This window comes from Furipterus horrens, unplaced genomic scaffold (genome assembly GCF_987537825.1).
Source record: "Furipterus horrens unplaced genomic scaffold, mFurHor1.1.pri manual_scaffold_13, whole genome shotgun sequence".
Lineage (NCBI taxonomy): Eukaryota > Metazoa > Chordata > Mammalia > Chiroptera > Furipteridae > Furipterus > Furipterus horrens.
In genome coordinates, this window is record NW_028327183.1 from 35,888,752 (window position 1) to 35,903,840 (window position 15,089).

At 51.7% G+C, this 15,089-nt stretch overlaps 2 protein-coding genes across 3 annotated transcripts; both read left to right on the plus strand.

Moving 5' to 3' along the window:
* The first annotated feature begins 443 nt into the window (after positions 1-443).
* Positions 444-9,982, plus strand: USF2 (upstream transcription factor 2, c-fos interacting). Of its 2 annotated transcripts, none has more exons than XM_090259499.1 (10): positions 444-512; positions 778-824; positions 935-1,053; positions 1,213-1,413; positions 1,812-1,962; positions 2,083-2,170; positions 2,457-2,515; positions 8,876-8,970; positions 9,099-9,227; positions 9,321-9,982. In XM_090259499.1, exons 1-10 carry the CDS (start codon positions 451-453, stop codon positions 9,408-9,410), a joined length of 1,041 nt encoding a protein of 346 aa, XP_090115625.1. In that variant the 5' UTR covers positions 444-450; the 3' UTR covers positions 9,411-9,982. The 2 variants fall into 2 exon arrangements, with proteins under 2 accessions (XP_090115625.1, XP_090115626.1); XM_090259500.1 differs by having other exon boundaries at positions 1,213-1,332.
* A 2,152-nt stretch (positions 9,983-12,134) lies between these two features.
* Positions 12,135-13,829, plus strand: HAMP (hepcidin antimicrobial peptide). The gene is made up of 3 exons (XM_090259968.1): positions 12,135-12,280; positions 13,478-13,537; positions 13,617-13,829. The coding sequence occupies exons 1-3, from the start codon at positions 12,191-12,193 to the stop codon at positions 13,719-13,721; spliced, it is 255 nt and encodes an 84-aa protein (XP_090116094.1). The 5' UTR covers positions 12,135-12,190; the 3' UTR covers positions 13,722-13,829.
* The last annotated feature ends 1,260 nt before the right edge of the window (positions 13,830-15,089 follow it).

Sequence of the window (15,089 nt, forward strand, 5' to 3'; positions counted from 1 at the left end):
ACGCTCGAGCCGACGATCCAGGGAAGAGGCGGCGGCCGTCCAGGGTGGGCCGGGTTAAAAAAAATAAAAGTCGCGGCGGCGGCGACTCGGGGAAGAAGGCCGGAGGGCCGCGTGCAGCGGGTGGGGGGCGACCGCGCTGCGTCCCGGAGCCTAGAGCTGCCGCTAGCCGGCAAGAGGCGGGCGAAGGCGGTGGCGGCAGCGGCTGCAGGAAGAGCGGCGGCGGCGGCGGCATCTCCTCCTCACATGACCCCACTGTTTGTCCCCGTGATCAGCGCGAGCGGCTCCCGTGTCTCCTCCGTCCCCTCCTGCCGCGCGGCGTGAGCGCCGGGCTCGGGGCCCCCCCGGCCGCCCGCCCGCCCCCTCCCCTCCCTCCCCTCCCCACCCTACCCCACCCCACCCCTCCCCTCCCCTCCCCCTGGGCCCCGCGCCCTCCCCCGCCCCCACCCCCCCATGGACATGCTGGACCCGGGTCTGGATCCCGCTGCCTCGGCCACCGCTGCTGCCGCCGCCAGGTAAGGGCGCCTGGCGGGTCCGTGCCCCCGCGCGCCCTGGCTCCGGCCCTTCGGTCTGGCGGCCGGGCCGCCATGATCCCTAGCGACCGCCGGGCCCAGCTCAAAATGGAGGCCGCGAGGGAGGGGGGAACATGCTAATGCCTCTGTCCCGGGTCTTAGCGATGCCCCAGCCCTAGAAAGGTCAGGGCAGGGTGGGGGCCTTGCACCTGAGCAAAGGGGTGGGGGTGCGGGCGGCCCTGACCTCCTCATCCCGCCCTCCCCGCAGTCACGACAAGGGACCCGAGGCAGAGGAGGGCGTCGAGCTGCAGGAGGGTGAGTGCTCGCGGGTCCCACCGGGGCTGTGGCCTGCACCCGGGAAGGGCACTGGGGATGCCGGTGCCCACACGACCGCTGACCATCCCCCTGCCCTTCTTCGACCGTAGGCGGGGACGGCCCCGGGGCAGAGGAGCAGACAGCGGTGGCCATCGCCAGCGTCCAGCAGGCGGCGTTCGGCGACCACAACATCCAGTACCAGTTCCGCACAGAGAATAATGGAGGACAGGTGAGACTGAGAACCTTAAGCCCGGGGGTGGGGGTGGGGGGGGCAAGGGGAAGGGTGAGCGGAGGGTCGAATGGGACAAACCGGAGTGTTGGGAGGGGCTCTGACCTGGACCCTGCCTGAGTTCTAGCGCTGGTCCCGCTCCTCTGCCGCCCCCTGCAGGTGACGTACCGCGTAGTCCAGGTGACTGATGGTCAGCTGGATGGCCAGGGCGACACAGCAGGTGCCGTCAGCGTCGTGTCTACGGCTGCCTTTGCGGGGGGGCAGCAGGCTGTGACCCAGGTGGGTGTGGATGGGGCAGCCCAACGCCCCGGTCCCGCTGCTGCCTCTGTGCCCCCAGGTCCCGCAGCACCCTTCCCACTGGTAGGTGGTCAGCAACACTGACTGTTCTTGGGGAGCCCCAGTGGGTGGGGCATGTCCGACACAGATGCTGCCTTCAGGCTGTCAGGCTGTGTGGGTTAAATTCCTGCTCTGCCTAGTGAAACCTTAGGCAAGAGTTTTGGAACATCGTTTTTTTCCCTTCTGTAAAATGGAGATGATGGTACTAAAAAAGTCTCCTAGTGGTAGAAATTAATTGGTCTACTAAATGATTGGTGAGTGTCTGCAAGGTCCAGTGCTATCTGAGATGTAGGCAGAGTGGCACCCACAGAGGAGTTCCTCACCCTCCATAGCGGATGCAGTATCCCTCAAACAGGGCAACAGGGGGATGGGTTGGGGAACAAGATGGCTAAGGGTGGCCTCTGTGTCCTCCTACTCCCCAGGCTGTAATCCAAAATCCCTTCAGCAATGGCGGCAGCCCAGCAGCTGAGGCTGTCAGTGGGGAGGCACGATTTGCCTATTTCCCAGCGTCCAGTGTGGGAGATACCACGGCTGTGTCAGTACAGACCACAGACCAGAGCTTGCAGGCTGGAGGTAAAGGGAGGAAGGGGCTGAGGTGGAAGGCAGGGGAGGCAACAGGCCTAGCAAGGGAGGGAGCTCCCAGCTATTTCTGATTCTGCCCGATTCTAGCACTAACCCCCGCTCTCCCTACAGGCCAGTTCTATGTCATGATGACACCCCAGGACGTGCTTCAGACAGGAACACAAAGGACAATTGCACCCCGGACACACCCCTACTCCCCGTATGTGCAGGAGACCTGGGCCCAGGAGCAAGGGACACTGGGAGGGCCTGGTGTGGTGTCGAAGAAAGGGAAGGTTTTGTGGAATACAAGCCAGGCAGTTGAGCACACAGCAGGCACTTGTTTTATTTTTTGGTCTACTTCTGTTTCTTTAGTATAAACAAAGAATCATTTCCTCTTTCTACATGTGGATCTGTCTTGCAAAGGTCATTTTCAAGTCTCACTCCTTACTAAGTGCTTGGGTGAATGGGGCCTGAGATAACATGTGCCCATTTTTTCCCTCTTCTAGGAAAATTGATGGAACTAGAACACCACGGGACGAAAGAAGGAGAGCTCAGCACAATGAAGGTAAGGTCAAAGTGGAGCCTCTGGGCCCACCTGGGCCTTGGCCTCACAGGCACAGCCAAGTCTGGTGTTTGGGCATGCTGCAAGTGCTAGAGAGCTGTTTGTTGAATGCTGGAAGAGGAGAAACAGGTGGGAGACGTTCACTGTCTGAAACATAGGAAGCAGTCATGGGCTAGAATGTGCTTTGTCATCCTGGCTACTGATTTTGAATTAATGGCCAACATCTAAAATGGCAGGTTTCACACCGTTGAAAAATGGGATTGATCTGGCTCTCATGGACCTACCCATCCATTGGCGGCTGCCGGGTGTCAGTCCATCATTTCCCTGCCTGCCTGGATTCCAGAAGTAACTCTGGTCTGATAGTTAGTACATCTGAGGCTGAAACTGCAGGAAGCTATATCTGACTGGCCAACACTGGAGCATCCTGTCCTTCCCATAAACACCAAATCCATCCTAAGGTCATTTTGGCCCTATTTGCTATTCCTTGGTTTCCCACCCCAAACCCTGCTTCCAGTCAGTAGCCAGCATGGTGGACATAGCAGCATGGAAGTCAAGGTGAATACTTACACCCAGACAATTCTTTAGCAAATATTTCTTGAAGGTGGATTCCAGGCTGAGCAACATGTGCCCTGGGCCAAATACAGGGCATGGTATGGAGTGTCAGAGAGACTTAGGAGTTCAGCATAGGCATCTGACTGAACACTGACTGGGGGATCAGGTGATGATTCCCCAGAGAGGTGGTCTTTGGGAGGGCCTGTCAGTCAGAGGGGAGCACAGGCTGGAAGGGGGAAGGCAGAGAGGAGTCAAATTTCTTTGGTGGGTGCTGGTTTGGTTGTTGCAGAGCTTCCATGTGGAGTGCTTGAGAGGGAAGCCAGGAGAGTTGAGGGAGGCCCTGAATGCCAGGGTGAGGCCCCAGAATCCTAAAGGTATTCAATTGGGAATGGGCCTGAGCATCTGTGATCTAAACAGCTCACTAAGTTGAGGTATTCATTTCAGCACATACATATTATGTGCCAGCCCCTGTTTTAGGCTCTCAGATACAGTGGATAATTGGACAGATGAGGTCTTGGCTCTTGTAGTGTTTATTCTGGTGGGGAAAACAAATTATCCAAAGGTACAGTATGACATCAGACAGCATGAAGGAAGATAAAGCTGGGTAAGGAGATGGAGGGTAATGGTGGCAGTGTAGGCCTCTGGGACGTGACATTTGAGCAAAGACCTGAATCAGCCTTAAGGAATGGGCCAGCCAAGTACTGGGGGAGAGTCCCAGGCAGAGGGATGAGCAAGTGCAAACACCCAGACCTGAACCAGAACGGAGCCGGCATGTTTAAAGAAGATCAGAATTCAGGAAAGGAAAGAAGAAGTTGGCAGAGTTGTGGGAGGATTGGTCAAGGCCAGGTCACATGAGGCCCTCCAGTGTTCCTGCTCTGAGTTTTTATTGTAGTTTGGGGGGAAACCAGCGAAGAGGTTTGTGTATGAGGCTAGAGAGTAAGGGATACCGAAGGCTAGGAAAATAGGAGGTGACTGCAGATATCTGGTCAGAGACAGACCAGGGCATAGGGAGAAGATTCCAAGGCTGAAAAATCAGGGTTTCATTACTCAGAGTTCATAATGGGGCAGATTGGTTTGAAGAGGGAGTGGGTGAGTTGGAGCTTGGTTTTTAAGTGTGGCAAGTTTGAGGGGCCTCCTGTAGGCTACCCAGCAGTTCTGTCTCTACTGCTTATGTCATATGACCTCAGACTGGTTCTTAAAATCTGCACCTACTTAGTCCTCCGTAAGATGATGTTAGCCAGACTTATGCAGAGGCTCATAGTGAGGATATAGCCAGCTGAGACATGTTGGCTCCCTGGTGGTGTGCTGTCCCCCCATCCCCGGTGCGACTGCAGCAGAACACTCTTGGGTTACCATCCAGTCACTCTCTACCTCATTCTCTCACTCTCTACCTCTCACTGGGTTAATCTACCTGCAAACAGTCTGGAATCTTTCTCCTACGAAAAGCAGTCTTTTTCATAACCTTGCCCTACCCTCCATCTTTATCCTGCCTCTCCTAACCTGCAGAGTATTTGGATCACCTTCTACCCATCCTGTACCCATGATGACCTCAACGGCAAATCCATTGGCTTCCTTTCCTATCTGCATTCCAAGCACCCGAACCTCTCTGTTCCCCTTCATTCAGTAATGATCCTTTCTGCTTTACCTGCTCTGTGTCTCCTATACTCTTTGCCTTTCTTTCCCAGCCTGCTCCTTAAGGGCTTCCCAAATACTCCAGGAAGCTTGTTAATAATCAAGGTCTCCACTCCTGTCCTCATAGGTTCTGAATGGATAGATCAGAGGAGGGAGGCCCAGAAGTCTGTATTTTGATAAGTTCCCCAAGTGATTTCTTCCATTGGTCAAGGCTGGGAAACTGCTTTGGCTCTTGGTGTTTCTTAAGGTCTGGTCCCCTCTCAGGTCAGCCTCAGGAGAGTGAAGCATTAGGCTCAGGGATTGTCATTATCCCCAAAGTCCTATCCCCAGTTTTCAGTGTGCATTATTTCTCTGGGGAGGGGGGTCTGCTGGCTTTCTCCTATGTGACTTCAAAAAGGTGAGACCTGCTCCTCTATGTCCCTCCAGGGCTTCCTTGAACTCAACTCATTTTGAGCTGCTCGTTCAAAACTTCCATTTCTGAATGTCCTTGAGATACCTAAGACTCAATGTGACCAAAAGAGAATCTGCTCTCTCTCCTTCCCAAAGGCTCCCATGCAACATTTCTTGTTCTAGTGCAGCAAAAGGCACCCTTGGCACAATTATCCAAGCCAGAACTTAAATTTAGCCAGGCCATCTTCAACTCTGCCCACTTTTCCCTCACATCCCCAAAACCTAAAGTTCTCTACTGAAGTGGACTTCAAATCATGTTCTCTTTCCTCCTCCTTACATCTTTCCCACCATTTCTTGGTACCATGGGAACCCATCTCCCAGCCCCTCAGTGAACTGGGGCATGTGTGTCCTTCCTGCCTGAAGGACAACCTTAGCAGCGCCAGCCCACTGCTGCCATCTCAGCATTTAGCTCCACTGTTGTGAGAACGTCTTGAGTAGCCAGAAATCCAGATCTTTCTGTGAAATCTGATTTTTAAATGCCAGATGGGATTGCTTTTTCTCTTATTTCATCAGTTTCCATTCTTAATGTTACTAATTCATTCCTTCTACTTACTTTGGGTTTAATTTGCTGGGGTTTTTTTCCCCCACTTTTTAAAAGATTATTTTAAACCTTTTTTTCTAATACAAACCTTTCTAGTTACAAATTTCACTCTAATACTTGCTTTAGCTACATCCCATTTGGATATGTTATGCTTTCATTATTATTCAATTCAATATATTTTCCGATTTTCCTTGTGATTTCTTCTTGTGACTTGTGGGTTATTTAGACGTGTGATGCTTAATTTCTAGATATTTGTGGGTTTTTAAGATGTCTTTTTGTTACTGATTTTTTTAAATTTAGTTTTATTATACTCTGTATAATCTCAGTTCTCTGAAATGTATTAAGACTATTATATGGCCCTGAATATGGTCTATCTTCATGAAAGTTTCTGTGTGCACTTGAAAGAATATGTATCCACTGCTGTTACAGTGTTTCCTCAGTGTCAGCTGGTTGGTTGACAGTGTTCAGGTTTTCTATCCTGGGATTTTTGTCTACTTGTTCTATCAGTTACTGAGAGGAGTGTTGATGTCTCCAAATTCATGTCCATTTCTCCTTTCAGTCCTGGCATATTTTACTTGTAAATTGTGTTTTAAATATTGTATGGATGTAACTGAAGCACTTCTGTGGAGTATACATGGCCTTGGTCTTCTTAATGGTTTTCCTCCATTTCAAATGTGTCAGAATGGTCTTCCCAAGCCACAGGTCTAACCATATTACCACTCGCTTAATGAAAGGCCCCAGACTCAAGGGCTTGGACCCCTAGGATAAGAATGAGATCCAGACCACTAGCAGGGCATTCAAGGCCATCACAACCTATTTTCACATTTTTCTACCACCCTGTTTCATCCCCACCCCACCCCCAATATTTCCATGTCACCATTTCTGGAATCTTGACACCTGTCTGCCTGATGCCTATCCCCCTCAGAAACTAGCCCAAATGTCCCCTCTCTAAGTCTTTGAAGCTATACCCCACCCCAGCCCCATGCAGAAGTCATTCCTCTACCCTGGAGTTCGCCAGGCACTTGGCACAGCTTTCAATTATAACATATATCATTGGTATGACTATCAGCTGTTCATCTGCACACTTCACACTGAGTACCAGAAGGACAGAGAAGCGATATATTTTAAGATTTTATTTTATTGTTTTAGACAGAGGGGAAGGGAGGGAGAAAGAGAGAGAAACATCAATGTGTGGTTACCTCGCACATGCCCCCAACTGGGGACCTTGCCCACAACCCAAGCATGTGCCTGACTGAAAATCGAACCAGTGACTCTTTGGTTCGCAGGCCGGCTCTTGATCCACTGAGCCACAGCAGCGAGGGCTACATTTTTAAGATGTAAATGCAAATTGGGGTTGTGCCACACCCCCTGTGCTTGCCCCCTGGTGGCTTGAAATGAGGATTACATGGGATATACAGCTACAGCCTGGGTGTCCAGGCTCATGAATGTTGGACTGCATGAGAGTGGGGGAAAAACCAAGAAGTCATCTGCTACTAAGTTCTTCAGCTGAAACCTCAGGAATGGAGCAGGCACACTTCTGAGGGAAGTGGTGGGCTGTGCCACCAGGCCTGGGCTGCACTCTTGGCTGTGCTGCAGCTTTGGGCCACAGAGTTGCCAGAGACTAAGACAGACATGGCTGTCCTCAAAGGGAAGTTTTTTCTCACTCCGACAGCAGTGGGGCCCAGGGATAGGGTCAGACGAAGCTCTCTATTGGGCACTGTGCTTGTCATGGTATTGGGAAGGTTTCTCAGGAAAGAGGAAAGCGAGGGAGGAAGAGAGGCCAGGGAGGAGGAGAGTCCTCCACATAGGAGGGTGCTGTCACCCAAGCCAGACTGGGGGAGCACGTGGAGGTGGAATGAGTGGACAAAACCAGGTGCCAAGAGAAGACAGTGGGATTTGTCTATTGGTGACCAGGTGTGTTCTTTGAGGGAACACAGGGTCAGGGGCAGTACTCGCCTTAGGAGATGAGGATCGAGGGGCATTCTCCTGGCCCACCCCTCTTTTCTCACTATCACTCAGCCCCCTTCCCAATCTCCCATCAGCACCACCCAACTCTGAGAAAGTATCTTCTCACACTTCTTTCTAAATCCTACGTATAGGCCCAGTCTCCTCTCCACAAACATACCTGCATTTGTCCACGGGCCATCCTGGCAAGGGACTGAGTGTGACTGAGAGTTGGGGGATAACTAGGCTTTCTTATGTGTCCCCACCAGTGCCTAATACTGGAGTTGGAAGATAAGAAAGGGCTGGGATAGATTTGCTTCAGTAGGCCCCAAACCAGGGGTCTCCGGCTTCAACACAGGCAGACCCCAGGCAGCTGTCCTAAGGTCAGGACATGTGGGCCAGGTTAGAAGCCAGAGACAAGTCATGCCCCATCTGAAGGCAGCAACGGCCTTTCAACTCAGGTGGCAGAGTGAAATTGTGGCATTTTATGAAAATCATGAATCTGGATTTTCTTCACGTGAAATCTTATATTGCAGTGTTTACCATCCCTGGCCTTCAAGGTGGTGTTCATGTAGTTCCTGGGTGATCCAATTCCCTGATGGGCCAGGCCCCTGTGAGCCACAAATGCCATTCTGGGGATCTGAGATTTGCTACTGTGTCTCTGAAGAAGGGTTTTAAACAAAGATGAGACAAGGTCAGACTGATTTTAAAGATGAAGAAAAAGAACCATGGGGCCCGTTGCCCTGGGGAGACCTAAGGACTGTGGAGAATCAAATGCAGGGGCTGTGGGAACCAAAGAGGGGCACTCACTTCCCATGTAAATGGACTCTGGCCCATTTTTGCCTCTCAAGAATACATGCCCACTCTATCCACAACTCCTTTCTTCAAAAGATGTTAATTTTATGTGAAATTTCCTAATTTTAAAGTGTCGACTAAAATTTTTAAAAATAGGCAAAGAGAACGAACCCACAGTCTCCCACTGTTGATTCTGCTTTAAAGGTATGTGTGGCACTTGAGAGGGAAACTTCCTTTGTTCCTCTTGAGAAGCAGTGTGAAGCAGGCATAGAGGCCCGCCACCTGTGTTCAGATCTTGCTCCTGTATTTGCTAGCAGTGTGACCTTGCCCAGGGCCCACCCTCTCCCTCAGCCACCTGGGGTCTGCTGGCACCTGCCTCAGGAGGGAAATCACCTAGGTGCACAGGAAGTGCTGTAACCTAGCTCTCATTACTGGTGTTATTCCTGCAGTGGAGCGGAGGAGGAGGGACAAGATCAACAACTGGATCGTCCAACTTTCAAAAATCATTCCAGATTGTAATGCAGACAATAGCAAGACAGGAGCGGTGAGTGCTCCTTACCCCTCCCAGAAAGTGTGTCTGACCACTGAACATGGGAGTTGCCCTGGGGTGAGCCAGTGGGCAGAGGCCAGTGGGCAGTGTTCGCTCTAATGCTTTTGCCCACCCCTTCCCAGAGTAAAGGAGGGATCTTGTCAAAGGCCTGCGACTACATCCGGGAGCTGCGCCAGACCAACCAGCGCATGCAGGAGACCTTCAAGGAGGCCGAGCGGCTGCAGATGGACAATGAGCTCTTGAGGCAACAGGTGAGTGCCAGGGCTGGGAGCTGGGTGGAGAGCCCAGAACCCCAAGGTGCAGGGAGCTATCCCTAGCTCCTTGTCCACTATTGTGTCTTCCAGATAGAGGAGCTGAAGAATGAGAATGCCGTGCTTCGCGCCCAGCTGCAGCAGCACAACCTGGAGATGGTGGGCGACAGCAGCCGGCAGTGACACCCACCCCATCGTGCAGTGGGGCCCTCCTCTGGGCCTCTGCTGCCCCCTTCCCCAGCCCTTAGCACAGAGAGGGACAGATGCCCTTCCCCCAGCTGCGTTTTTTTATAGTAGATTTTTAACGAAAAAAAATATGGGGAGAAGTAATGCATTTCTGTGGATAAGAACCCACTGCTCCCCTCAACATGGATATGATATCCTCCCTCCCCTATCTGTCTGTGTCCCTTCTCCTGGTCCCCACTAAGCCCCAGCACTTCTAGTGGTCTCGCCTGAAGGCAAAAGGGAGGAGGCAGAGGCCCTGTCATACCCCACTACCTCCCTGGTCTCTAGAGGTACTGATACGGTGCTTACAGGAAAGAAGGGAGCCCTTGGGGGGCCATCCCTGGGACCTGGACCTAAGCAGGGAGGCCATGTCCCACCCCACCTCTTGTTTCTGGATTCCTGCTTCCCTTCGGGCGTGTGTGTGTGTGTGTGTGTGTGTGTGTGTTAATTTTCTTTATGAAAAAAATGGACAAAAAATAGAGAGAGAGGTATTTAACTGCAATAAACTGGCCCCATGTGGCCCCGCCTTGTGTGTTTGTGTATCTGTCCATCTCAGGTATGGGCGGAGGGCGTGGGGTCTGAGCAGAGCTCTGTCAGGGCAGGGCCTCAGCTGTTGTGTCATTGGCCGTGTATCAGTCCCTGCCATCCTGTACTGCATGGTATGCAGTCTGTTGGATGGATGGATCGAGAAATTAAGGAAAAAATATTCTCTTTGAGGCCCCAGGTGTGTATATATGGAGTGGGGGTGGGGGTGGGAGAGAGGTTGGGTGAAGGACCCATGTTTTGGGAGGAGAAGCTGGGGTCTCCTGTGTCACCAGTTTCTAAAAAATGGGACTGGCTCCTAGCCCTGCCCTTATGGGCTGAAGCCCCTCCCTCTTCACCAGCCAATGGTGGGGCCTGGCCTTGAGCCCCCCACCCCCAAGGAAGGCAGATGGCCAAGAAGCCAGGCTTGGCCCGTCAGCCTGTCGCCTTGCACTGTGTCTCTGGCGCCTGTGCTGTGACCCCTGGCCCCTGGCTGATGATGAAACCTTGCCTGAATGGAGATGCAGCAACACCAGGCCGTGCTGGGGGATGCTCCTGTGTCTCCCTGAAGTTGAGCTTGCAGCCCCCGTGCAACTCCATACACTCCCAGGATCTAGGCCTTCAGTCGTCACCTTGCTGAGCTCTCCACCCTGTGCACTACAAATGCCCCCAACTGGTTTCTTCCCTCTGAGAGCCCTGTCTCCTCGTCCTGGCCGTTCCTCTGCTTGAGGCCACCTTGGAGAGCAAGGGTTTGTGCAGCAGGAAGAGCCTAACAAGAAGTGAATGAGGAGGCAGATGGCAGGGAGCAGCCTCTACTTCCCAGGGGTTTCACATTCCTGTGCTTTTGACTGAGCTTGGCTACAGTTCATGGCAGGGTAGAAGTCTTCATTCCTTGGCAACAGCATCTCTAGGCTCCAATGATAGGGTTGACACTGGATGATCCTAGAATGAGTCAGGCAAAATGGCCGAAGCCCCATCTCTGGAATCAAGTTTGTGAGTCCTGGGCTATGTGCACCCACTGCCCATGGTTCAGGCAATGACTAGGACAGTCAGGCAGCCTTGCTACATCTCCCCATCCAGCGGTGTTCTAGGGAACTGGATCTCCAAGAAAAGCCCTGGTTTATAGTGTTGCAGATTCCTGTGGTGTACATACCCCACTGCTGGTGTCGTGACACCAATATGATGCCACTGAATGTAGAGGTCGCATGAGGTGTGCACAGTAGCTCACTGAGCCAGTGTTTTGGGGAGGCAGGAAGGCCTGGTGATCAGAGCACAGGCCCCCGAATCAGGCTGCCTAGTCTGGAATGCCAACTCTGCCTCTGGCTCAGGCAGTGCCCCACTCTTTGCCTTCAGTTCCTCTCCTGTCAAGTGAAAACAAGACATGAATGGTGGGGTCCTAAGAGGGAGCAGTGTCTGGAAAGCCAGGTCCTTGGGGATGGGCTGAGTAGATAGCTAGGGACTGAATACAGCGCAAATCCCAGAATGGGGTAGGCAGGTGCTGCTTTGAGGACAGGTGGTACTGGCTGGGTTAGCACAAGAGTGAGCCAGCACATCAGCTGTGGAGAATGAGGTGCAGCCACTACTGCTACTGCTCTTTCACGGTCAAAGTTTCACAGGGACATTTTCCCGATACCAGGGCCACATATTAAGGTTCTGACACTTCTAGAAGATCACACACGTGTTGGGAGCTTGTGCCAACTCAAACTCCTGCGTCTGACTGCTGCAGTGGCCCCCACAGAACAGATCCAAAGCTGTGGGAGTTGTGCCAGGCACCCCTGCAGGGCCTGGGAAAAGACAGCCATTCCCCGTGTGAATGAGGACGTCAGGGAAGGGTGGGGGACAAGGAAACCTTGCTCCTGCTCATCGACCTGTTCAGCCTCTGGGGCAAAAGGGGGAATTTTTTTTCTGAGATCAACAAGGTGATGTCATGTCAGGGAAAGTATTTCCCAGGTGGCTGGCAAGACGTGTTGTCTGTGGCCCCATCTGCCCCACCCCCCAGACACACCTCTGCTGGCTGAGGGTGACACAACCGTTCCCTGTTGCTCTGTTCCCGCTTATCTCCCGCCTTTTCGGCGCCACTACCTTCTTGGAAATGAGTTAGGACAAAGGGGAGGGGGCTTAGCACCCCCGCCTCCCCCAGCAGGCCCCATAAAAGCAACTGTGACAGCCCAGACATCAGAGCAGTCCCGGACCTGAGAGCAGGACAGCGAAACAGCATGATGGCACTGAACACACGGACCCAGGCTGCCTGCCTCCTGCTCCTCCTCCTGGCCAGCCTCGCCAGTGCCTCAGTTCTCCTGCATCAGGTGAGAGCCCACAGGTTCGGGCCCAGCAGGCAGTTAGGACCTGAGAATCGGGCCTTGGGAGGGGTGCTGCTGAGGGCGGCTGGAGACCCCTCAGGTCTTGACAGAGAGCAAGACGGGCCAAGTGGGGATAGGCAGCTGCTTAAAATACAGAAATGGGGTCCAAGTGGCAGGGACTGGGTGCCCTGAACTAATTCCATAGTTCTTTATTAAGTACCTACTCTGCGTAAAGTCCTATTCTAGACAGTGGAGGTCAAGCAATGAACAAGGTAAATGAGAGATTTTTGTTCTCATGGTGCTAACAATCTAGTCAGGGAATTAGTCAAAAAGGCACAACACAAGATCATGGTGTTTAGTAAATGCTACTCACAAATAACACAGGAGCTTGTAATAGAGTTACCATGGTGCGGGGTGGGATGTGAGGTAGAATCAAGAGCTGGCAGTCAAGCAAGGAGTGTTTTGTGAGAAAATGTTATTTGACCTGACTTGGAGGTTAAAAAAAGGCGACAGCAAGCAAAGATGTAAGGTGGGGGCAAGCACGGTGTACTTGATGATCAGAGGCTTTAGGAAGTGGAGGTGATGGTGCTTGGAGATGAGATCAAGGGGCGGGTATGCCAAGTCTTATGGGCAGTAATGCAAACTGATTTTCCTCAGTGCAGGTAGAGCCCTGCAGGCTTTCCTAATGGGAAAAGCTGCAGTCTGACTGATTCTGCGAGGGGACCAAATCGTAGGTGCAAGATGCAGGGAGACTTGTTAGGCGTAAGGGCTGGCATCCAGACCAGGGAAGGCAATGTCCCGAAGAAGACCAGCAGATGTGGAGAGAGCAGGAGACTTGGGTTGTTTGTAGGAAGGAGACTGCCTGTAGGAATGTGAGAAAAGTCCAGACAGCAAGGCTTCCATCTGAGCACCGGACGCAACCCCTAGGGAAGGAATGGGTTGGTGGGGGCAAATCTGAGAGCTCTGCTGGGGTAGGCAGGTGCTGCTTTGAGGACAGGTGGTACTGGCTGGGTTAGCACAAGAGTGAGCCAGCACATCAGCTGTGGCGAATGAGGTGCAGCCACTACTGCTACTGCTCTTTCATGGTCAAAGTTTCACAGGGACATTTTCCAGATACCAGGACCATATCTTAAGGTTCTGACACTTATAAAAGATGGCAGCTTTACTTAGTTGCCATCCCTGATGCCCTTTCTGTTTTCACAGACAAAACAGCTTGCAGACCTCCAGACCCAGGACACAGCTAGCACCACGGCTGGCTTGATGGTAAGAACACTTGGGCCTCCCTTCGTAGCTTCCACAGCCTTCTCTGGGCCCACACCGACTCTCTCCTTTCTTCCCACAGCCCGGGCTCCAGAGGCTGAGGAGGCGAGACACCCACTTCCCCATCTGCATCTTCTGCTGTGGCTGCTGTCATAACTCAAAGTGTGGGATCTGCTGCAAGACGTAGAACCTCCCTGCCCTCCTCTCCCTCCCTTATTTATTCCTGTTGCCCTCCAACACTTGGTGAATGGTTTCGGAATAAAGTGGCTGGTTCTAGCTTTTATTTTCCAAACAAGAGTGTCTGTTGCCCTTTCTCCCTGCCAAAGGCCTATGCCAGAGGCTTGTTCAGCCACTGCCTTGTAAGGGCCAGTACTCGGTGGGCTGTATGGGGTTGCTGTGCACTGCAGTTGTGCAGAAGCTTGGTGAGGGGAATTTGCTATTGCTTCCTCCCCTTCTTTAAGCCCCACCTCGTAGAACCTAGGATTTTTGTTGCCATAGCAGGGAATAAAAACTAGACAAACTTTCTTCTTCTCAAAGTTTTGAAATGGGTGATAAACTCAAATGCCTAGCAGGGGTTCTCAAAGTCAGGTCTGGGGCTCCATCTAGGGCTCCATCTAGGGCTCCACAGTTGAACATTACGAAGATGTTACTTGTCTCTTTCACTCTTATTCTCATATGAGTGTACAATGGGGTTTTCCGGAAGCTCTGTGACATATGATGACATCATCACTCTGATGGCTAATGGGCCGTGGCTTGTGCTTTAAAAATTTCCCAGTTTAAATTTTGAATATGTTAAGCAACTCTACATATCACCCACTTAAGTGAAAATTTTTTGCAGTCTTCAATAATTTTTCAGAAATGGTTCCTGAAACCAAAATGTCTGAGAACCACTGTCCTTCCAGACAGATGCATAAATGAGTTAGGTGTGGGTTTGTTTTATAGGAGCATCTTAGGTTGTAATCTCTCAGTAAGAACACACTTTGCACATGAGACGCATAAGAGAATACTGTCACCTCCATAAAGAATTAAGGTCCTTCCCATTCTTAAAAACTGTATTTCTCTCAATTTATCTGATTTCCTCACTTTTGATAGAAACAAAGATTCGTTTCACTATCTTCTTAGCTCATAAGCAAACATCAGCAGTAGTGTGATGAGAAAGGGCCTTGGCCATTTGGCCTCAACATTGTGTAGAAATGGGAAGTGGGAGGCCTGGATCCCAGCTAAAGAGGGCTCCTGGTGATGGCTGCCATGCTCAAAGGCAGGCTGAACATGGCTACGGCTTCTTTACAAGAGAAGGTGCCCATCCTTCCTTTTATGCGAAATATCCCGATTTTTAGAAAATTTTGCAACTAATTAAAGGAATTTTATTTTATCAAATCAATACTCTGTGAGCCAAACTTAACCCTGCTGGGAGCTTGTTCAGTCTGGTAAGCCATTAACTTCTGCCTTTGAAACCATGAGAGTCTCATCCTCTAAGAGAGGATTTCCTGAACCGAGACTTAGACTGAGACTGAGGGGTAGGGAGAGGAAGGCAAGCTTGAGAACCTGGCCTTCT